Below are 24,748 nucleotides of genomic sequence, written 5' to 3' on the forward strand. Positions count from 1 at the left end.
TCACACGTAGGCTCAGAGTCTCACACTGAGGTTTTCACGGAAGATGTCAACAGGTCCATTTTGAGCTCAAGAAAAGAAGAACAGAGAAACAGACTCATGAAGAGAACAATTTGCTGTACGCAAAGGTTCATTATAAGAGATCTGGCACTGGGAAGGTTTACAGTTATACAATATTATACAATCAAGGCATATTGAAAAAGGGTGATATGTCTTAGTTCATTCAAACAGAAACCCCCCACTATGCTAAACACATGCTAGTCCAATTATGTGGGCTCCTCCTTGAATTGCAAGAATGCTGTCGTGTGCCTATAAGATTCATTTTCTAGGATCATCCATTTCAATTTGTACAGTAAAGTGGACCCTAAGGTATTTGGGCATTCAAAGGAATAGATCACCGAAAAATGAAAATTCTCTTATCCTTTTCTCACCCTCATGATATCTGTGTATGACTGTCTTTTCTCTGCAGAACACAAATGAAGATTTTTCGAAGAATATTTCAGCTCTGTAGGTCCATACAATGCAAATGAATGGTAACAAAAACTTTGAAGCTCCAACAAGCACATAAAGGCTGCATAAAAGTAATCCATACCAGTTGTTAAATCCATGTCTTCAGAAGTGATATGATAGGTGTGGGTGAGAAACAGATCAATATTTAAGTCCTTTTTACTATAAATCTCCACCTTTGACCAGACCTGACCAGTAGGTGGCGATATGCATGAAGAATGCAAATCACCAAAAAAACAAAAACAAAAAAAGAATATGGAAGTGAAAGTGAATGTGGAGATTGATAGTAAAAAAGGACTTAAATATTGATCTGTTTCTCACCCACACCTATTATGTCACTTCTGAAGATATGGATTTAAACACTAGAGTCGTCTGGATTGCTTTTATGCTGCCTTTATGTGCTTTTTTGAGCTTCAAAGTTCTGGCCACCATTCACTTGCATTATATGGCCCTCCAAAGCTGAAATATTCTCCCACAAAAAAATCTTTGTTTGTGTTCAGAAGAAGAAAGAAAGTAATACACATCTGGGATGGCCTAAAAAGGGTAAGTTGTGTTGGCCAATATTAGTGGGGCTTAAATGTAACATGTTGATTGGAGATGAGATTGTGATGCTTTGTGGGATAGATGTGTGCTCTGTGAGTCCAGGGACTGGCCTGAAATACTGCTGTGTAATGGCCCTGTCTCCAGCGGGGGATGAGGTGGGCTGAGGAGTCACCGGGGAAAAAGCCCATTTGGACTGTCCTCCGTGTGAACATTTTTGCCCCTACATTCAAAAATGCCCTTGCAAAAAAAGAGAGAAGAGGTATCAGAGGACTACTGGATGATGGCTGATCAAAGAGCTTGCATGACTGAACCATTTCAAACACCCCTCATCTACACTTTTGCACACACAAGAGCTCGTATGAGCGACAGCACCCGTTCAATAATCCTCTGACACTGATGGGTTCATTGATATGAACTCAATAACTCCACAAAAAAATTATTAATAAGAAGGCCTCTATTGTTCTAGTCAGTGGATGAAGAAAGGACTATGAGATGGCCAAACAAAACAAGTTTTGATATAAGAATATTTCTGATCACTGATAGCATTTCAAGTTAAATGCACTCACGTTTGTTGTTATGAATTCTCATGAACTGTCAACTGAACTGTCAAACTTCAGCTCAGAATCAACTGAGTTGGGGTGATGTAAAGCAATGAAGACAAATTCTATGTAAATCAGGGTGGAACATGTTAAAGTGTCTTTACACAGCCAAGGTAAGGCTGCTCTGTGACTTCTCAAAATTTTGTGTAAAGATGCAATGCTGTATAAAAGCCAGACTAGATCATCCCTGATGCTGCTTTGGTTCTGTGGAAATGAAATGCAGCATCAGAGCAGCCTTAAACTTTGTTATTGTCATGATTTAAAAGTATAATTTCATATTCTCATGTATTTCATATTTCTATATTTATAATTTAATAATAACTTTATTTGTGCATTTGCTGTGCGCTACATTAAACAGTCTGTGTAAATACACAAATGCTCCACTTCAGATGCAGCTTTTGTGCCACCTTCACAGTGTACAGATGGCTTTAGGCACTAGAATATTTTTCAATGAACACTTTGCAAAAAGGTTTTATTCATTACTATAATAGTAAAGCACATGAACTAACAACGCCTAATACTTTTACAGCAATTATAAATCTTGGTTACTGTTCATTTTTGCATATACATTTACATTTAGCAGACACTTTTATCCAGTGTGACTCACAAATGAGGAACATAGCAAGCAACTGGATGCATTTTATATTACAGTACTTGTACTTTCGGTATACTTAAGGTGTACTTACCCAAGAAAGTACTGAGTAATATTAGGTAACTACATGTACTTAAAATGGGTTAAGGTTAGGGTTAGGTTTAGGGTTAGTACCTAGTAACGACTGTAGTTGTTGTAATTATATACATGTAGTACGTAAATGTAGAACAGTACTGTAAAATAAAGTGCTACCAAACAATAAACATTGAGAGTGACATATTCATCCTAATATTCAGATAAATGGTCTGCCTACATTGGTTTTTCAAATAAATATTTTTAACCTTTTACATTAGTTTCCCCACAATCTTGAACATTTGGTAACATCCTTTATTTCACAATCACAGAAATACATGTACATTGTTCTTCTCTAGGTCTGACTTTTTCCTTATAAAACAATACTATTTTTAGCTAATACATCATCCAAAATATTTAGCAGCCAGAGGAAAGTATGAAAAACTATTTTAATACTTTTGTAGCAGCATGTCTTGATTGTGATGATGCCCTATTACAGTGTTTACCAATAGGTGGTGTGTGTGTGTGTGTGTGTGTGTGACCTCATCCTAAACATGTTAGAGAGCCAAAGTAAAAATATTTTAATTACTCCTCATTTCTGTTCTCAGTGGGAAGGATGAAACACATTTCTAATGACACTCAAGGTTGAAAGATTTTGTTTAATATTCTTGGGCTCTCTTTGATATTAGCAACAAATAATGATCAAACTTTACATCATCCAACAAAGACAAGTCATTTCTGGAAAAACAGTTGACCCCAAACTCAACTCAAACTTCAAATAACACCTTCAGACATTTGGAGCGAGTGCAACTTTATTTTGTTGAGTCTTATACGGGCATAACACTGAAGACTTCATGGTGTAAGATGAAAAACATCCATTGAGACAGACAGCATACAACACAGTATTCAAACATACATCATTGACCCCATGTTAATAAGTTGTACTGTACATATGGATTGGTAATATTTGACAGCAGCACTGCCACTTCACTGATTCTCCTTTCCCTCTTACTGACTAGATGCCATACATATTAGAAAGAGAAAATTAAGGCCACTTCCGTATAAAAGTTTATTAATATTGGCCTTTCGGCGGGAGAGTCCTCTACTTCAATACATATCCTAAGGAGATATACAAAGCAGCTGATAAAACTATCAATTTGTGTTCAAGCGAGAAATGCTCAAATTCTTGTGTCGTTGCCAGAAGAGATTACTGCTTTTACATTCCTGAGAACTGATCTACGATAGGTTGTGAGCTTATTTCAGTTCAAAGACAGAGGCTACGAGAAGATGCCCTAAATGATTAGTAATGCTGGTAAAAGTACTAAAATATTGCAGCTTCATGTTGTATCAAATCAAATCACTTTGTCACACAGCCATATACACAAGTGCAATGGTGTGTGAAAGTCTTGGGTGCAGTTCCGATCAACATAGCAGTCGTGACAGTGCATAGCATTTCGTCTAAAGCTCAAAATAATACCTACAACGTTGAACAAAAGAACAGGAACTCTGCAAAAATGCACCCCACCCTGCATACAGCTCACACAACATGAGTGAGAGATGTCACAAGCCAAGCTGCTAGTGGGAAATGCAGGCAGACAGTCTTGTGGCCTGTAAAAAACTCTGACAACTTTCCAAAAGCACTTCTGAGATTTAAGCGAAAAAGCCTAATTTTATTATTCCTGTAACTGAATAACACAACATTCTACTGGCTCTGCTGTTTTGTTTAAAAGGGGTCATGACATGAGGAATCACATTTTCCTTGCTCTTTTAACATAAGAGTTCATTGTACTATAAAATGTTACTGTAAGTTTCAGAACTCAAAACTTCCTTATCACTACAAAAAGAGCATTTGTTGAAATCAAACTGTCAAAACGACTTGTTCTCTACCTCCTTCACATTGTGATGTCACACTGTGATAGACATTAGCATCTGACCACCTCCACAACAACACATCAACACCTACTTTACCTTATTACATCTGAGCCAAGCAGTGAAATGGCAAGAGCAGAGAGCCAATCATAACAGTTGGTGTTTACTGTCATGTCTTGAAGGAGAAACAGCACCAAAACAGAGCGTTTCTGGCAGATGGTCAGAATGAGGGTGGAAAATGATCATGTTTTACAAATCTATGACTGTTTTTTGTGGCAAAAAACTTTACTGATATTATAAGTGAACCTCAAATTTTAAAATAATTTAAAAAAGGCATGTCAAGACCCCTTTAAGTCACCTTATCTTTCAGTGTCTTTCATCTACAATGACCGTCACTGACCCACAGGGAATGTTCTCTTTGGCCAAGTCTACAAAAGCACTTGTGTGAGCTGCATAGAGCAGCAGTGTCTTATCAGACTGTATTGACATCACATTTTTTGTCCTTCAAAAAAAAAAAATCTGCAAAAAGCTTAAACGCACTTCAAGGAGTGTTTGGAAAGGATAGCGATACAAAATGTCAATTAAAATGGAAAAATAAAAATGAAAGGACCCTAGACACCTGAAATGACATTTAGACACTGAAACGGAGAGAAAACCGGAACGATTTTTATTTGATTGAATCTTGGTGACATACACAGAATTCCCCAAAATGCACACACAGAGACAAATCATTCTAATGACAAATGTGACAATACTGTGCTCTGACTTTGTAAACGATTTCAATGGATATCATGGGAAACATTACATTAATGTTTGGATAGATATCTGAATTGTTAATTAGCATTTAAAGGCCACGTCCCTGGACATTTATTACATTTTTTTTTCTTTTGCTATGCCCTTCTTTCAAACATTCCTCAAACTAAATCGTCTTAATCATTGTGCGAGGTGAGAAAACATCTAATCTGTCTACCCAGATCCTGCCATAGCCTCCTCTCCCTCTCTCACTTTGTTCCCTGCTGGGTTTGAAGTTCAGAGTTTGGACACATATGCATTTGAAATGCATTTTACAGCTATGCAAACAAAAGAATCAGGTTTACAGGCCACTTGTCCTGTAGTCGACTGGCAGTCTTCAATGGTGATCCGTTAAGCAGATCTCTCTCTCACACTCTATTCTTATCTTTAGCACCTTTCTGTCTCCTCACTGCCAGGAAAAGGAAAAAGGCAGAGAACTGGTCTCTCCTGCTCTCCTGTTGTTGCTTTTGTCTGGACTGGACTGAAAAAATAAGGCCTGCAACTATGAAAATGATTCAGAGAGACCTTCATCAAACCAGACTCAAAATACAAGGTCTCTTGGGCTCTATTTTACGATTAAGGAATCATAATTTGTATTAAATGATGTGCTGGTCCAAGTAAGATAAAAGCGATCCACTGCAAACTATTATAAAATATACATCAATGTCTCAGAAAAACTGATCTATGTAGCCACCTCGTTATTGAATATTTAAGAAAGCAATTCAGATCCGATTCCTAAGAGTTTATGTGTGTATTCAGTGATCTGAGACACATTCTTAGTTTCACTCTTATCTATGAAAGGTAGAGGAACAATACAAAGCTAAATATGTTTTTTACAAAACCAATCCCCAACATTGGCCTGCATGTTCTTACAAATCAAGAACAAACTTAAAAAGCTGCATAGGAAAAGGCAACCATTTAATATTCTCATCAAATATAAGCAGGTGTCAGCCAACAAAAGCCATTGGTTATTAATAATTGCTTTGTTCTCTGAGAGTCAACCACATTTTGTCATGTGCGATTATTAAAAATGTGCTGAGTTTGTGGAGACTTGTTTGAGGGGGTGTGTCTAACTCTCCGACAGGCAGGAGGAGGGTGAGGAGCCTGAGGACTGATGGGAAAGCATGCAACTTCTTCGTGAGACTCGCTGCTCAGGCTCTGGCGTGAGGCGGGCGCTGGCCTGATTCTTGACGTTGTTGAGTTCCTGTGTGGGCATCAGTGGTTTGGTAATGCTGACCAGGCAGAAGGCTGAGCCACTCTTGGGGATGAAGTTGACCTTGTTTCTGTCTGGGCACAGGAACTGTGGGATCTCTCGTGGAGGCCTGGGCCTGAGGACATGAAAAACAAGGTGGAGAGATAAGAGAGAGTAAGAATCAGCTGAGAGAACTGACTCAGCTTTGAAGACAAGTGTAAATGTTACACTTTCATCATTTCAAGGCTTGACTGGGCTAAAAGCAGAACACAACAGTGGAGAACAGAGTGTACAGAGAACAGATAAAAGCACTGACTGTATTTCCTCTGTGAAAACCTTGACTCTCTCACAGCCCTCAGGTGGCTCGCGTTTGAACATGTAGCTGTTGTTTGGCTTCGGGGATGAGGCGTATTTGGGTAGGGGTGAGCCGGGGGACAAATCTGTGGAAATGGTACAAGAAACAATTAGTATATGAAAGTAAAACTTGGCGTATTAGTGTAGTTTATGCAGTAAGTAAGTTCAACACATTACTAGGGATGCAAAACTACCTGTAAACAAAATAGACTATTCAGTGGTTTGTCCACTCTAAACAAATAATTGACTAGTTGGTCTTAAAGGAATGCTCCGGGTTCAATAAACATTAAGCTCAATCAACAGCATTTGTGGCATAATGTTGATTACCACAAAAATTAATTTCGACTCGTTCCACCTTTTCTTTAAAAAAGCAAAAATCTGGGTTTCAGTGAGGCACTTACAACAAACACTAAAACCCTAAAACGACTGTAAAAACGACGATTTAAAGAACTTTACAGCTCAAATAATACACACATTTTAACAGAAGAATTAATGCAAGTGCATTTATAAAATTATAAGCTTCACAGTTCTGTTTAAACCCTCTAAAAATTGGCCACATTCACTTCCATTGTAAGTGCCTCACTGTAACCTCCATTTTTGCTTTTTTTAAAGAAAAGGAGGAACGAGTCGAAATTAATTTTTGTGGTAATCAACATTATGACATAAATGTTGTGGATTGAGCTGAACTTGTCTTGAACCCGGAACATGCCTTTAAGTAACCACCGTACAATTAAGGCTAAGGAATACTTTGTTTTTCCACATTCTATTCCGTCTCGTGCATGGTCAAGAGCTCAGCCCTTCAAAGTACACTCTTTTGACCGCAAGCCCGTATGGACTTGTTAGACGCATGATCCAAGACGCATAAAGATGGTGCAGGGGTGGCTTTTTTGAACCCCTTATCTTTACATATTTTTTAATCATCCTATGGGTGAGAAACATCAATATTTTAGTCCAATGTTACTATAAATTGTTTTTGGCGATTCGCATTCTTCATGCATATCACCACCTACTGGGCAGGGAGGAGAATTTATAGTAAAAAAGGATTAAATATTGATCTGTTTCTAACCCACACATCTCATATCGCTTCTGAAGATATGGATTTAACCACTGGAGTCGTATGGATTACTTTTATGCTGGCTTTGTGCTTTTTGAAGCTTAAAAGTTTTGGCCACCATTCACTTGCATTGAATGAACCAACAGAGCTGAAATATTCTTCTAAAAATCTTTATCTGTTTTTGATAAAGTGTTCTGCAGAGGAAAGAAAGTCGTACACATCTGTGATGGCATGAGGGTGAGCAAATGATGAGAATGTTCATTTTTGGTTCATCCCTGTGAACTATTCCTTTAATTCACACTTTAATAAATTCCATTACATGCTTTTTATGTTGACTTCCAATTTTATTGTAGATTACTTCGTGGTTTGAAAAACAAAAAACAAACATTTAAAATACAGTTGAAGTCAGAAGTTTACATACACCTTAGTCAAATACATTTAAACTCAGTTTTTCACAATTCCTGACATTTAATCACAGAAAACATTCCCTGTCTTAGGACAGTTAGGATCACTACTTTATTTTAAGAATGTGAAATGTCAGAATAATAGTAGAGAGAATGATTTATTTCAGCTTTTATTTCTTTCATCACATTCCCAGTGGGTCAGAAGTTTACATACACTTTGTTAGTATTTGGTAGCATTGCCTTTAAATTGTTTAACTTGGATCAAACGTTTTGGGTAGCCTTCCACAAGCTTCTCACAATAAGTTGCTGGAATTTTGGCCCATTCCTCCAGACAGAACTGGTGTAACTGAGTCAGGTTTGTAGGCCTCCTTGCACATGCATTTTTAGTTCTACCCACAAATTTTCTATCAGACTGAGGTCAGAGCTTTGCGACGGCCACTCCAATACCTTGACTTTGTTGTCCTTAAGCCATTTTGCCACAACTTTGGAGGTATGCTTGGGGTCACTGTCCATTTGCAAGACCCATTTGCGACCGAGCTTTAACTTCCTGGCTGATATCTTGAGATTTTGCTTCAATATATCCACAAAATTTTCCTTCCTCATGATGCCATCTATTTTGTGAAGTACACCAGTCCCTCCTGCAGCAAAGCACCCCCACAACATGATGCTGCCACCCCATGCTTCACGGTTGGGATGGTTTTCTTAGGCTTTCAAGCCTCACGATGGTCATTATGGCCAAACGGTTCAATTGTTGTTTCATTAGACCAGAGGGCATTTCTCCAAAAAGTAAGATCTTTGTCCCCATGTGCACTTGCAAACTGTAGTCTGGCTTTTTTATGGTGGTTTTGGAGCATTGGCTTCTTCCTTGCTGAGCAGCCTTTCAGGTTATGTCTATATAGGACTCGTTTTACTGTGGATATAGATACTTGTCTACCTGTTTCCTCCAGCATCTTCACAAGGTCCTTTGCTGTTGTTCTGGGATTGATTTGCACTGTTTGCTACAAACTACGTTCATCTCTAGGAGACTGAATGTGTCTCCTTCCTGAGTGGTATGATGGCTGCGTGGTCCCATGGTGTTTATACTTGCATACTATTTTTTGTACAGATGAACGTGGTACCTTCAGGCATTTGGAAATTGCTCCCAAGGATGAACCAGACTTGTGGAGGTCCACAATTTGTTTTCTGAGGTCTTGGCTGATTTCTTTTGATTTTCCAATGATGTCAAGCAAAGAGGCACTGAGTTTGAAGGTAGGCCTTAAAATACATCCACAAGTACACCTCAAATTCAGTACAAAAGCTAACTGGCTAATTGTCTAAAGGCTTGACATCATTTTCTGGAATTTTCCAAGCTGCTTAAAGGCCCAATTAACATAGTGTATGCAAACTTCTGACCCACTGGAATTGTGATATAGTCAATTAAAAGTGAAACAATCTGTCTGAAAACAATTGTTAGAAAAATTACTCATGTCATGCACAAAGTAGATGTCCTAAACGACTTGCCAAAACTATAGTTTGCTAATAAGAAATCTGTGAAGTGGTTAAAAAAATGAGTTTTAATGACTTCAACCTAAGTGTATGTAAACTTCAACTGTACATATTTTAAAGGCGCACTCAGTAACTTTCGTCTTTGTGTCATCTTGGACTTACACTGACACTGAGCGGCTTGGATGCAGCATCATTTAAAATAAATAGTTTTTTGTTTCAGATACCATTGTAGAAATTTAGTATTCACAGTTTGCCATGATTACTTTCATCAATGAGTGAAAGTGTCAAATAACAGGACGGTTACTGAGATTAAGTGAGTAGTATTCGGCTGGTCATGTGATTCTAACATGGCAACCCCAATGTGCGGACCCTCTCCATGTCGAATCAAGCCGCTTTTATAAGGTTACTAATATGACTGGAGTCTTCATTTTAATGTGAGTGCTCATGATTTCCTACATATATTGCAAAAATTATATTTCATGTCTATAGGAGTTAAACTTTTTTAATGAGGAATAAATTACTGAGCGCACCTTAAATTACTTAAAGGTATTTTCCAACTTTCAAGTTCTACTTCTTAAATAGTTTGTAGACTCATTCTGTGTTAGACTTTAGTTCTTTCTATCAGTTATGCCCCAGTGTTTTGCAGAAGGTGAGGCCCTGTGTTCTACTACCAAGGCCATTTTGACATGTGACTCTGCCATTGCAAAATAATTGGAACCTCAGAGACATTCAGTAAAGAGTGTTCACAACTTACATCTAACCTATGACACTTGCATTTTACACTGTTAAGCCTAAAATGGGAACATGATTAATGTTGTGGCTACTTAACTATTGTACAAAGGCGGATTTAGAATAGTTTTATCTTGTAATATATCAGAATCATACAAAAATCAGTTACAATGACATCTTGTTTCCAATTTTGCAGATGACTATAATTACTGATTGCTGTTAACTAGCTCTTCACTTGACTTTTATTTTGTTCATATTTTATGAAACTGCAGAGAACAATCTAAATTCAGTGTATTCTCTTAAATTGATTGAATCCTGACTCTGAGTGGTTTATTATCCATTACTCATATTGGGGACCTAGCTATTTTCACCCACAACGTGGACTGTCCACGTGTCTAGATAAAGTAAGTGATGAAATTATGAAATTTGACTGTGCACAAGACGTACTGTACTGACATATGGAAAACTGAAGCATAGTTTGTACTTTAGTGTCCATCAGACACCGATCAGACGAGTTTCTTAGGGAGTGTTCATATAAGATGTGTTCTTGAGTTCAAAAACGGTTGATTGGAGTGCAACAGAATGAAACGCAGAAGTCTCGAGAAGTATTTTTACAAATTCAATTATTTTTGGCACAGCCTTTTAAAAATGCGATGCTCATGATATGAGACAAGATACAATGGCCTAAGACATTGGTCTGCATGTGTACATAGACGAAACTGTTGCTAAAATATATAATATATAAAACAAACAAAACATTGAGAAAAATCAAAAACTAGTCAGCCTCACAAACTGACTTGTCTGTAGGTGGATGACTAATCGTCTATCCATCCTAACACATCCCTACCCCTTAGAGGTTAATTTATTAAGCATTTTGGTTAATTTCATGATGCTTTCAGCTACCAATCAGACTGTAGTACTCTCATCTCCATTATATAAAGGGATAGTTCACTCAAAAATGAATTTTCTCATGATTTACTCAACCTCATGCCATCAAATGTGTATGACATTCTTTCTTCTTCAGAACACAAATGAAGATTTTTAGAAGAATATTTCAGCTCTGTAGGTCCATGACTCCAGTGGTTAAATCCATGTCTCCAGAAGCGATCCAAATGGTTTTGGGTGAGAACAGGCCAAAATGTAATTCCTTTTTCAATATAAATCTTGAAAGCATTCTCCTTGGCGATTGTGATTTCAAGCTAAACTACACTTCCTAAAGTGTAATCGAGCACTAGGAAGCACTAGGAAGTGTAATCGAGCTTGAAATCATGATCGTGCCTAGAGACTCCAGTGACAAGATGTACAGTGAAAAATTAGTTATACTTTGGTCTGTTCTCACCCAAAACCAATTGGATCACTTCAGAAGACATGGATTAACACTGGAGTCATATGGATTACTTTTATGCTGACTTTATATGATTTTTGGACCTTAAGAGTTTTGGCCACCATTCACTTGCATTGAATTGACCTAAAGAGCTGAAATTTTCTTCTAAAAATATTTATTTGTGTTCAGTAGAAGAAAAAAAAGTCATACACATCTCATACACAAAGGTGAAAAAAGACTGCAGATTCTGTGTGGGCCTAATGATATGTACAGCCTTGAGTATGTATGTGGGTGGGAAATTATGCGTGTGTCGTACCTTTCTCACGGCCATCAATTAGTGTCTCGTCCTCGATGGGAGACGGACTATCCCTGAAGTGCTCGCTGGGCACATTCAGGAACATGGGTGAGATGGACGGAGAACGGCTGCTGCTGTTGCTATGGTTACTGCCTGCTGCGTTGCCCAGGGGTGTCTGGGTGTCGATGCTGCGGGAGCTGGCGCTATGTTGGCAAAGGGGAGGAGGAGCCCGGTGCCCGTCTGGAGCCTCTGGAGGCTGAGAGAAAAGGTGCAAAGATCATATTAGGCTACAGCAAAACAGAACAGAAAAAGTATACAGTGGGGCCAGAAAGTATTTGCACACTTAAGCCACGCATGAAAACATATCAGTGTCTTTATATTACATAAAATATCAAACCAAGTGGCATTTAATTTTAAAGAAAAAAACAAAAACACTTTTCAAGCAAAACATTTTCACATTTTTAAAGTCTGCTAAGTTTTATTTGGGTTTTCAATTAAAACAAGAGATGTATGGCTCAAAAGTAAGACAAAAAGCATTTAGAGACCTTTGGTTTTTGTTTTGATGTCCATTAAGTTAAATTGATGAACTACATCTGTGGTTAAATAGACACCTGTGTGAACTTTAGGGGAAGTGACTTCATACATCCACTAAAAATCACACTGAGACCAATTATAAAATAAATAAATACATACATAAATGGTGAAGAAACATTAAGTTAGTCCTGATAAAAGCTCTACAGTAGCATCATTTATTTGCAGATGGTTTGTCATTTTGTTTTTTGATGCAATGAAATTTATATATTTTTAAGATTAACGTAAGTGTCCAAAAGTATCCAAAAACAACAGTGTTTTTGCAGAATCAGGTCAAGTTCACTCACAATAAGCTGCTCCTCTCTGTCTCCTGTGTCTCGGATAACGATGCGCTCGATCTCCTGATTCAGCCCTTCCACGCTGTTCCGGAAACGAGAGACGGAAGACTTAGAAATGGGGATTGAGATCAGGACACTCTTTGGAATAGGAGCCTGGCACAAGAGAGAACAACAAGTGTGAGTATTAGGGCTTCAAAAGAATCCGGATCTTTACTTGTACAATCCAGATAGTGTCTTAAAAATCAAAATATCTAATCTTTTCTTGTACTTCAAAGTTTCTTTCAGTTTTGGTTGTGATGTTTATCAGCTATTGAACTGGATGTTTGGGCCCTGTTGTTAAATTCTTAAATTAAAATGTTCATAATGTCAGGGGTGTAAAAAGTACTCAGAAATTATACTTAAATGAAAGTATGGATACTGAGTGAAAATTGCACTCAATTAAAAGTCCAAGTATCTAACCAGAAACATACTTGAGTGAAAGTAAAAACGTAAAAGTAACAGTAAGAATGAAAACAGATTTGATGGCGAATTTTTGAAAATTTCCTTGCTGAGTGGGAGACAAAGGAGACATTTCATCTTGAATGAATCCTTACAAACTCTACTAAAGGAAAATAATTCACTAACATAGTCCCTAGGGCTGGGTATTGATACAGATTTCCCGATTCGATTCTGATTCAAAAAATCAAGATTCGATTCGATATCGATTCATATGGGTATATTTCAGTTATAATGTCCCTTTTGCTTACATATTAAATAAATTCTCTCTCAGCTAATGTTGTGAATTATACAGCGGACCTTCTAACTAGGTACACTATGAAAATATTAATTTTACTCATTATATTGCATTAGTTTTTCATCATTTGTCACATTTTAGCTTTTTAAAACTGAACAAATCAATGTATTTAATCAATAAATATAATACTAGGCCTGGGTAGCTCAGTGGTAAAATACGCTGGCTACCACCCCTGGAGTTCGCTAGCTCGCTAGTTCAAATCCCAGGGCGTGCTGAGTGACTCCAGCCAGGTCTCCTAAGCAACCAAAATGGCCTGGTTGCAAGGGAGGGTAGTCACATGGGGTAATATAATGTGGTTCGTTCTCAGTGGGGCGCGTGGTGAGTTGAGCATGGTTGCCGTGGTGGATGGTGTGAAGCCTCCACACTCGCTATGTCTCTGTGGCAACGCACTCAACAAGCCACATGATAAGATGTGTGGGTTGGTGGTCTCAGATGCGGAGGCAACTGGGATTCGTCCTCCACCACCCGGACTGAGGTGAATCATTACTCGACCACGAGGACTTAAAAAGCACATTGGGAATTGGGCATTCCAAATTCCCAAAAGGGGAAAAAATCCCCCCCCCCCCCCAAAAAAAGTACAAGTATTCAGTTTCAATTGCACTTGAGAAAAGTACAAATCCCCAAAACTAATACTTAAGTATAGTAATAAAGTATAATTAATCAAGTACTTTACACCCCTGCATAATGTACCAAGTAAGAAGATTCCCTGTATAATTTACAACATTAACCAAGAGAGAATTTCTTTCATATTTAAACTGAATATGACATTACATATTCAACTTACATTCAGGACATTACAACTGAAATGAATCAGAACAGAATCAAATTAGATTGAAACAAAATCAGATCAAATCAGTTCAAATTGGGAAACATTCATCGATTCCCAGCCCAAGTGAGTATTTGTTGCATGTTATGTTAAAGCAGAAATAGTTGGATTCGTGACCTAGTGGTTTGGTTAAATGCTCTGACACACTGAGCCATATGCTCATGTGGGAGAAGTGGGTTCAAGTCCGGGCCTCTCCTTTCCTTATGATTACTCTCTCTACCATTTTTATAATTAAAAAAATTTATGCAAGCTTAGGTTTGACACTAACATGCTGGTTTTTGCTTTTTCCACAAGTTTGTGACAGCATTAGAACAGGAATTGGCCTTCCCACATCTTGAAATTGAACTTAAAATGACTTTTTCAGTGCCTTGTGATACTGGATAAGGATTTTTTTTAAATAATTTGAGAGAGATTGCATTCACAAAGAACAATTCTTAGCCAAGAGAATATTGCAGAGCTTAGCATAACTAGAAACATTTATATTCACTATAGAAATAGAAATATGATTTTTCCATGAATTAAGAATTCCATAACTTTTCCAGGCCTGGAAATCACAATTTTAAAGTTCCCTGATATTTCCAAATATTCCATGACCGTAGGAACCTCCACTGAATGAAGGTAAATTAAAATATGTTGGTTGGTGTGTGTGGGTGCAGTACGCAAGATAATACAGCACAAAGAGTGGTGACCTCAAAATTAGACCAGATACGACGCACTGAAGGAAAAGCAGCCTGCACTTTGTGTGTGTAGAGTTACAGCAACAGCATCACACAGCAGCTGAATCAAGCCCTGCACATTCACACACTGTCAGCAGACACTCTAATTTCCATTTTACACTAACACTAACAGGGGTATATCTTATCGGACCCACAACACACTTACAGACACACTGCAAGCTAGCGTGCTTGTCTCCTCTGCAGATCAATGTGTTATGTAACTTGGCCTCCCTGACAGATTTCATATTCTCGCCTGCGATGCACAACTCATGACTATACTGGGACTCTGTGGCGAGGAGGAGGGTGTAGCTGGGCCGTGAGGGTGCACAGCTGGCACGGAGTCAACTGATCAGCAGGAGAGTGAGATAAAGGGGAGCCGGAAACGACATGTCAAGAGAGAGACGCATGCGGCTGCTCTGTGTGTGTGTGGGGGTCTTATGTTTTATGTTGTTATAAGCTGAGTTTGTCATTAAAGTTTACATTGCTGTTCAGCCAGTTCCCGCCTCCTCCTTGCCCATCCCATCCATTACAGACTCATAGCGAGATAAAGTGAAGGATAAAATGACACTGGATGCATGAAATAAATAAAAATGCAGATGTCTTGAAACACGTTTTTCTGTTTTACCATGACATATCGTTTTAAAACGTGGCACTCGTGACATGAGACATGTCGCAACAGTCAGTACATTTACATGTACTTTAAAAGTTTTATTTCAGTCACACTAAAACAATAATTTGTCTTTTTAAAATGTCATGTAAATGGTTTAGTCTGACCAAAATTGTACGCAGTCTGACTAACAGACCTTGATAATGTGATTGCAGTTTGGCTTCATCCAGCATACACGTTAAGCGGACCGCAGTTGGCCTCGACGTTGTGCGTGTGTTCTTAAAGACTTCTGAAAGAGGTGCCGTGCAAAGTGAATTGCTGCCACTTCCTCAGCGGACACCCTTCCTTCAAATATTCGATTACACATCGTGTCATGTATACTTTGACAGACAGATAAAGACTGTAACTTGATGTAGAGCCGAGGAGGGCGGGGCCGGGCTGGAATGACGCACGCCCGGTCCCTAATCAGCCTGATGGGGTGCGCGAGGGATAAAGGCGGCCGGGGACGACAGTTCGAGAGAGAGAGAATGACAGGCAGCTGTACTGTGTGTTTATAGTTGTGTGTTTTGTTTAAGTTGTTTATTAAATTATTATTTATATTCTTAAGCCAGTTCTCGCCTCCTCCTTTCCACTGAACCCTCTTACGCTGGTGCCGAAACCCGGGAAGGAGGAGGGATTCCCGTCGCAGAGTCCTCGACACTGCCGTCCACCCAGGGGAGCGCTGCTGCCATCCGACGGGGGATGGAGTAGCTCGACCACCCGGACGCGGGGAACAGCCGCCGTCCGCGAGGCGAGTGGGGACGGGACTCCCCGACCGCCTGGAGCGAGGGAGCCGCTGCCGGGGGTGGAGGAGTGCCCTGCCATCCTCCAGGAACACGGAGGGGTCGAGAGAAGACCGCCATCCGCGGGGGGAGGAGTGAAGCGACTCCCCGACCGCCTGGAGTGGTAGGGCCGCTGCCAGGGGCAGAGGAGTGTCCCCACGGGACGCCGGGAACGCGGAGGGGCATTCTGTCCGCTGGGGGTCGGAGGTCTGACTCCGGTCCGCCTGGGGAGGAGCGGCTGCCATCCGCCTGAGAGAGTGGAGTAGTGATCGAGGACCACGCGACGGCGCATCAGAGAACCGGTGAGTTTCTTTTTCTCTCTCCTCTCTCTCTCTCTCTCTCTCTCTGTCGCTCCGTGTTGGCCTTTCCCTCGCCATTTTGTTTTGTTGTTTTTCCCCTCCTGTCTCCTCCCAGGTCAAGGAAGGCGGGGATGACCCGCCGGGAGTCGGGGCGCAAGGCATGCCCCCCCCCATGTACGTCATGCCGGGGGCTCCCCGGTCTGAGGCAACGCCGGGAGGAGTGTAGAGCCGAGGAGGGCGGGGCCGGGCTGGAATGACGCACGCCTGGTCCCTAATCAGCCTAATGGGGCGCGCGAGGGATAAAGGTGGCCGGGGATGACAGTTCGAGAGAGAGAGAATGACAGGCAGCTGTACTGTGTGTTTATAGTTGTGTGTTTTGTTTGTTTATTAAATTATTATTTATATTCTTAAGCCGGTTCTCGCCTCCTCCTTTCCACTGAACCCCCTTACACTTGACTATGCAAAAGCCTGCTGTAGCTCTATTAAAACTCAATAACGTCTGTCTAGTGCATATTTATATTGCGAAATAACTTTGTGTAATTGTGTAGACGAATGCAAAAACGTGTCCTGTGAACAGCACCTTACTGTTAAATCTGTATGAGCCATGTGCCATCTATGCTAAAGGCTGCACTGTTTGTGATGTCTTTCATAACATACAAATGAGACACTAAACAAAAACTTCACATTTCCTGAGAGCCCACTTCCTGTCATTCTGACAGAGGGGTCCCGTCCTCCTCCGAGTCTACCTCTCTCCATTTTCCTCTTCTCTGCTCTGTCTGGCTCTCAGATCTCATGATCAGGATTTCAGTTGTCTCAGCACCCCCTCCATCCTGTGTCTCTTCATCATCTCTGATCACACTCTCTCTTTTCTGATTTTTACTCTGTGTATTTCTCAATTCCACCCCCTTTTTGAAAACATCTGCTACCACTCTGGCTGTCCGGCCCTGCCCCTCTTCTTTCTCAGAGTATGAGGGAACAATGTGAGGGCAACAGCAGAATGTTACAGAGAGTTGTGTGGCCCTGCAGTTGTTAAAGCACGCCAGACCATGTCAATACAGCGTCCCTGGCACTAAATTCACATACACCATCAATCCATCCCTGTCTTCACAGAGCCTAGTATGCAAGTATGAAATCAGACATCATTATTTCAAAGTCTCAAGATATTTTACCTCATAAAACTGTATCAATATTTAAACGCTAATAACCTATATTTTTTAGTTACTTTTTTACATTAATATTCTAAAATATAACTTTGTAAAATGTCATTGAACACCACTCAAAGCAAATGTGCAAGATGACAAAACATACTGCAACATTAAGTCAACACCGAATTATTTCTATTCGAATGCAAAAAAAAAAAATAATATTCTATTCAAAATGCAAAATGAGCTATGAATAAAAGACTAACCTCTACAACTTTGAAAATCACACTGTTTCAACATAAAAGTCCTCTGGAAGCCTTTCGTCTGGATGGTTTGGTTGTTATCTGCTCATCAGTACACACTACCGTTCAAAAGTTTAGGGTCACTTACTTATTCTTTATTTTTTTCACATCTTAGAATAATAGTAAAGTCTGGATTAAACTATGGATTAATAGAAATGGAACTATGGGAATTATGTTGTGAATTATGTTGAAATAAATCAAAACTGTGTTATATTTTAGCATCTTCAAAGTAGTCACCCTTTGCCTGGAATTTACAGACATGAACTCTTGACATTTTCTCAACCAACTTCTTGAGGTATCACCCTGGGATGCTTTTTAAACAGTATTGAAGGAGTTCCCATCTATGTTGGGCACTTATTGGCAGCTTTTCTTTATTATTTGGTCCAAGTCATTAATTTCAAAATGTTTTTTTTTTTTTTAATACAATTTTAGTTTTGTAATGAAATAAATTAATATGTTGGCACAATTATATTTTTGTCTACAAAAGGAATTGCAAACATTTAAGTATACGCCTTCAGATCAAAAGGTTTTTAAGATCATGAGAAACATTTCAGGCAAGTGACCCCAAACTTTTGAACGTTAGTGTAGATAGAGGACAACATTAACTGCGAAAATCCCTGACCCTTAAGGTCAATGCAAAACAATACGCTGGTTAAGTGATTTTGTCTATTTCCTAGCAACTTCTTAGCGAGCGGTCGCTAGGAGCTAAATATTTGTTTACATATCAGATTTCCGGTGGTGTGCTGTGACATTAACAGAAATAATATATAGCCTGACTGCAATGAAGGATGACTTAGACCCTTGGGTCATTCCCACACTATCAGCTCTACTGATCTAGTCGTGGACTTCTTTAGTTAGAAGACAAATAGGTCAGCACTTTGGGGGCATATAGAGACCACATATGATAGCGAATTTATCCTAACCACTTGACCACAGACACTAGTCTCTGGGGTCCAGAATAAGGTATATTAACTAAAGGAATGGAAAAGTTGGACAACAGCAGGCAGAGGGTGGATACAAGAGGAGGAGCACGAAAAATGATCATAATTTTTGGGGCCTCTGGTCATTTTATTATACAGTCATAGAGCGATGACAGGAAATGACAGGGAGAAGAGGGCAAAACAGAATTAGGACCCATTGCAGGCTGGACTCAAATTTTCATCTCACACATGAGCACATGCACTAACTGCTGGGAATGGCTCCAGTTTCAATAATATAAATGAAGCTTTAGCATTACTCCAAAACCTAGTGAGCTGCCTACCTACACAGCATTTAAAGGCATCATAGGCATGCTCCCGACACAAACACTGGGTATGTTCCAAAACTTTGTGAGCTGGCTTGCTGTCTTCCTGCCTACTTCGGGAGCTGTCTGCTATGGCAGCATCCGGAACTGAAATGGAGCCTCATAAGAGACCGATTTGGAACATAGAAGGCCACTCCTTGCATCATTCAAATATTGCGCACCGTGCACATGAGAGACTCGACTCGCAAATTTCAATTCAAGTGATGCCAGAGGAACAACGTGATACTTGAATGAGCATAAATACGCACAGCACACACACATTTTGGGTAAAATAGTCAGTTTTCTATCAAATGAAACTATGTTTTTACAGTACTTTCCAGTATTGAATGGATTATATGTACTGTATATTTATAATGAATATTTATCTTGCTTCGTCCGCCATATTGGATTTATTTTTTCCACCGAGCTCAGCAAGGTGCATTCTGGGATCACCTATTTGGGGAAGGATACATATGATGCCATCTAAGAATGAGAAAAAATGAGATATCTTAGGAGGCAGCATAATTTTTTTTTTTTTTTAAATGTTCAACCAATTTGGAATGCCCAATTCCCTATGCACTTTTTAAGTCCTCGTGGTTGCGTAGTGATTCGCCTCAGTCCGGGTGGCGGAGGACAAATCCCAGCTGCCTCCGTGTCTGAGACTGCCAACCCGTGTATCTTATCATGTGGCCCATTGAGCGTGCCGCCACGGAGACATAGCGCGTGTGGAGGCTTCACGCCATCCACCGCGGCATCCACGCCCAACTCACCAAGCGCCCCACCGAGAACGAACCACACCATAGCAACCACGAGGAGGCTACCCCATGTGACTCTACCCTCCCCAGCAACCAGGCCAATTTGGTTGCCTAGGAGACCTGGCTGGAGTCACTCAGCACACCCTGGGATTCGAACTAGCGAACTCCAGGGGTGGTAGCCAGCGTCCTTTACCACTGAGACACCCAGGCCCCTAGGAGGCAGCATAATTTAGATACCTACCTTTGGGAACAGCCTTCGTGTCGGGAGTGCAGCTATATTGTCTTAAAAGTGCTACCTCCTGAGGCAGCTCACTAGGTTTTGGAACAGACCCACTAGTGGTGCCCTAGGTGACCACCTAGTTTGCCCATACCTTGAAATGGCCCTGGTTCCAGGGGTATATTTTCAGTGATTTGTTTAATGTTTTTAAAGCTTAAAGTACCCATTTCAAGTGATTTTAAAAAGTAAAAAAAATAAATAAATTCACCAAACAATTTGGACAAATTAGCTTAAAAAAGAGTGACTTTAGCCAAGAGGTGAGTAGTTTTACAGTTACGATGCTGCCTTTGAAGGAAGCTGCCTATGTAGAGAGTAGGGATGCACCGATACCACTTTTTTCTCTTCTGATCCGATTCCGATATCTGAAATCTCAGTATCGGCCAATAACAATTCTGATCCGATACCAGTGTTGTTGTTTTTTGCATAATCAGTTTAGAATATCTTTACATCATTGTGTGGAACTAATTGGGGGTACTCTGTAATAAGTTAAGCACAAACCTCTAACTACACATTTCAATATAAATGTATAGCTTATTAAAAAAAAATTTTTTTATTGTTAACTAGTCTACTGGATAGTGTAGCAGCAAAATTAACAGTAATTCCTGTCTTAGCGTTTAATAGAAAAGCAGTTTAAATTTTTTTTTTTTTACATTTTGTATCTGGATTTTAAAGGATTCAGATCTATTTTTTGTTCAATATAGTTAAAGATATCAGTTCACTTTTCATTCACAGTTATTTTTTGGAACCCATTCAATAAATTATTATTACTATTATTACACTGAAAGGCCCAATCTCACACCCCACACCCACTCTGACCTTCACTTCACACAAACACCAACACCTCCTGCAACCCCCCTCCTCCCCCCTCCTGCTACTCAACCTGCACTTAAGATCTGTGAAGATGATGTGAGCCGGGTCTTTCGGAAACAAAAGACGAGGAAAGCTTCAGGCCCAGATGGCGTCTCACCAGCGTGTCTTCCATCCTGTGCTAACCAGCTGGCACCCATCTTCACACAGATCTTCAATAGATCACTGGAGCAGTGTGAAGTCCCATGCTGCTTCAAACGCTCAATCATAATTCCTGTCCCAAAGAAACCAAAAATCACAGGACTTAATGACTACAGACCTGTAGCCCTGACATCTGTGGTCATGAAATCATTTGAGAGACTGGTGTTCGCCCACCTGAAGAACATCACTGGACCCTTTCTAGATCCCCTTCAATTTGCTTATTGAGCAAACAGGTCTGTGGATGATGCAGTCAACATGGGATTGCATCATATCCTGCAACATCTGGACAGACTAGGGACATATGCAAGGATCCTTTTTGTGGACTTCAGTTCGGCTTTCAACACCATCATCCCAGCTATACTCCAGAATAAATTACACCAACTCTCTGTTCCCATATCTATCTGTCAGAGGATTACCAGCTTTCTGACGGACAGGCAGCAGCTTGTGAGACAGGGGAAACTCACTTCTAGCACCTGTACAATCAGCACTGGTGCCCCCCAGGGATGTGTTGTCTCCCCACTACTCTTCTCCCTCTACACCAATGACTGCATCGCCAAGGACCCCTCTGTCAAGCTCTTGAAGTTTGCAGACGACACCACTGTCATCGGCCTCATCCGAGATGACGATGAGTCTGCATACAGAAGGGAGGTTGAACAGTTGGCTGTCTGGTGCAATCAAAACAACCTTGAGCTGAACACGCTCAAAACGGTGGAGATGATTGTGGACTTTAGGAGGAACACCCCAACACTGACCCCCCTCACCATTCTAAACAGCACTGTGACAGCAGTGGAGTCATTCAGGTTCCTTGGCACTACCATCTCACAGGACCTGAAGTGGGAGACACATGTTGACTCCATTGTGAAAAAGGCCCAGCAGAGGTTGTACTTCCTTCGCCAGCTGAGGAAGTTCAACCTGCCACAGGTGCTGCTGATACAGTTCTACTCAGCAGTCATTGAGTCTGTCCTCTGCACTTCAATAACGGTCTGGTTTGGTTCAGCTACGAAATCAGACATCAGAAGACTAAAAAGGACAGTTCAGACTGCTGAGAGGATTATTGGTTGCCCCCTGCCCCCCCCCCCTTCAAGAACTATACACTTCCAGAGTGAGGAAAAAAGCTGGAAAAATCACTCTGGACCCCACTCACCCTGCCCACTACCTTTTTGAACTGTTGCCTTCTGGCTGACGCTTCAGAGCTTGAGCACCAGAACCGTCAGGCACAGGAACAGTTTTTTCCCTCAGGCTATCTATCTCATCAACAGTTAAATTGCCCCATTAAGCAATAACTATGTGCAATACACAGTTGTCTTTTTAAAAAACTTTTATATTTATCCAACACATCCAACCTCTTCTGCCATTTCATTCCTCTGAATAAAAATAAATAAATTAAAAAAATAAAACATTTGCACTGTACATAACAGATTTGTATTTGCATTGTACATAACAGATTTGTATTAGATTTGCACTACGTATGTGTATGTATGTATGTATGTGTGTGTCTATGTATGTATGTGTATAATTATTTTGTATTTTTTATTATTATCTATGTCTTGCTGCTGTTTTTGTATTGTTGTATACTGGAAGCTCCTGTCACCAAGACAAATTCCTTGTATGTGTAAGCATCCTTGGCAATAAAGCTCATTCTGATTCTGATTCTATTATTATTATTACTATTATTATTATTTACTTTTAGAATTTTAAATACATTAGTTATATTTCTCAATTGTGCACCTTTAACTTTAAAACCCTCAGGCTTTTATTTTGACATTCTGAACTCTCCAGGAAGTCCTGTATTTGTCTGTTTGTAAGCAAGTTCACAGTAGTTTAATTTGCTTCTTATTCAAATTTTGGTAAAATGCACCTCCGGTGCTGTTCTAAATATTATAATATGATACTATAAGTCAGGGGTCGGGAATCTTTTTTCACTAAGGAGCCAATTTTTGTATTTTTGGTTGATGCATTTTTTCGAAAGAGCCATACCAAAAACTAATAATTTACTATTTTCAAAAACATTTTTCAATAAAATAAAATGTTTATATTACACATAGACTACTCAAAAACAAACAAATATGCAAAAATTATTAGGTAACATGTTGCAATATGGAATTGAGTACATGTGTTTGTGCAGGTCTCCATAAAATTACTTCATTTTACAATTGTTCATGAAAAATGTAACTTCCCTTTTGGGCTGGGCGATATGTAAAAAATATTTTACTGATAATCGCATTTAAAATATCGCGATATCTGATTGGTCAACCCCCAAGGTCGGTGAATGTTTTTGCTTTAAAAATTAATTTATTGAAACATGAAAAACTTAAAAGACATTTCTAAATTCAAACTGCACTTTAAATGAAACGAAAAAAGCAATTAAAATATCGAAGTGATTAAAAAAAAGTTATATATAACCACCTCCCCAAATCCAAACAATTACCGTCTCCAACAGCCCCATTTGCCATCACACAAGCATCAGTATGCAGCAACAGGTGAAAAATTACTAACAGCATACAAATTAAGAACTAAAGACAATTATAAATGTAAATATAATTATAATAATCAATATAATAAACAAGCCTAATAAATTCCCTTGTGTTCCCAAAAAATGCTGCCAAATGTGTTCTTATCAAATGTGTTTGTGCGTTTGTTAATACAGTTTATGCTGCCTAAAGAAAAGAAAACGAGACGTCTTACAGGTCACCCACCTGTTGCGGGCAGATGAGCAAAATTACTCGCGCATGAAATGAGGAGCTCGCGAACTGGATTGAGCCTCGTCGCATTTTGCGGGTGGCGGATGCTATATAACACCCTGGGTGCACATAAAAAAAACTTTCATAAAATCGCTCATAGAAAATGTTCAGCTAAGATCAATAGTTATTGGGAAACGAGGCCCAGAACTCTATGCATGTGCGTGTCTAGGAGAAGTGCTTTCATTGCACTCGTGAACAGTGGAGCTCACTGCTCACATATCAAATGAGACGTGCATCGGCGGCTTTTCTTTCATCTGTTCTTCAAAATAGAATCACATTTCATCAAACAAGCATCTTTGTGTCAAATTTCTTGTAATATATCATTCCGAGAAGTCTTACTGGTCGCCTTCCACAGTGGCTGGTACAGTACATCAGCTAAACACTCCGTATGAAAAATCCTCATTTGGCGGGTGTTAATTTCAAACCTTGTTCACCAGTAGTAGGCTGTACGACAAATTCGGAAGACAGGAAATCAAAACAGTGTCATTGACTTCAAGCTTTG

The 24,748-nt window shown here is 39.7% G+C and overlaps 1 protein-coding gene across 2 annotated transcripts in view; it reads right to left on the bottom strand.

Annotated features, from left to right (window-relative positions):
* Positions 1–2,949: 2,949 nt before the first annotated feature.
* The window catches only part of LOC127447854 (protein FAM117B-like), an 84,932-nt gene continuing 63,133 nt past the window's right edge, over positions 2,950–24,748 (bottom strand). For both annotated transcript variants that reach the window (XM_051709962.1, XM_051709961.1), the window contains 4 exons: positions 12,687–12,830; positions 11,830–12,064; positions 6,480–6,603; positions 2,950–6,299 (listed from right to left, as the gene is read on the bottom strand). In XM_051709962.1, coding sequence (XP_051565922.1) covers positions 6,041–6,299; positions 6,480–6,603; positions 11,830–12,064; positions 12,687–12,830 — 762 coding nt within the window. In that variant the 3' untranslated portion in view covers positions 2,950–6,040. The remainder of the gene's footprint in view (positions 6,300–6,479; positions 6,604–11,829; positions 12,065–12,686; positions 12,831–24,748) is intronic.

Source organism: Myxocyprinus asiaticus, chromosome 11 (assembly GCF_019703515.2).
Source record: "Myxocyprinus asiaticus isolate MX2 ecotype Aquarium Trade chromosome 11, UBuf_Myxa_2, whole genome shotgun sequence".
In the NCBI taxonomy this organism is placed as follows: Eukaryota; Metazoa; Chordata; class Actinopteri; order Cypriniformes; family Catostomidae; genus Myxocyprinus; species Myxocyprinus asiaticus.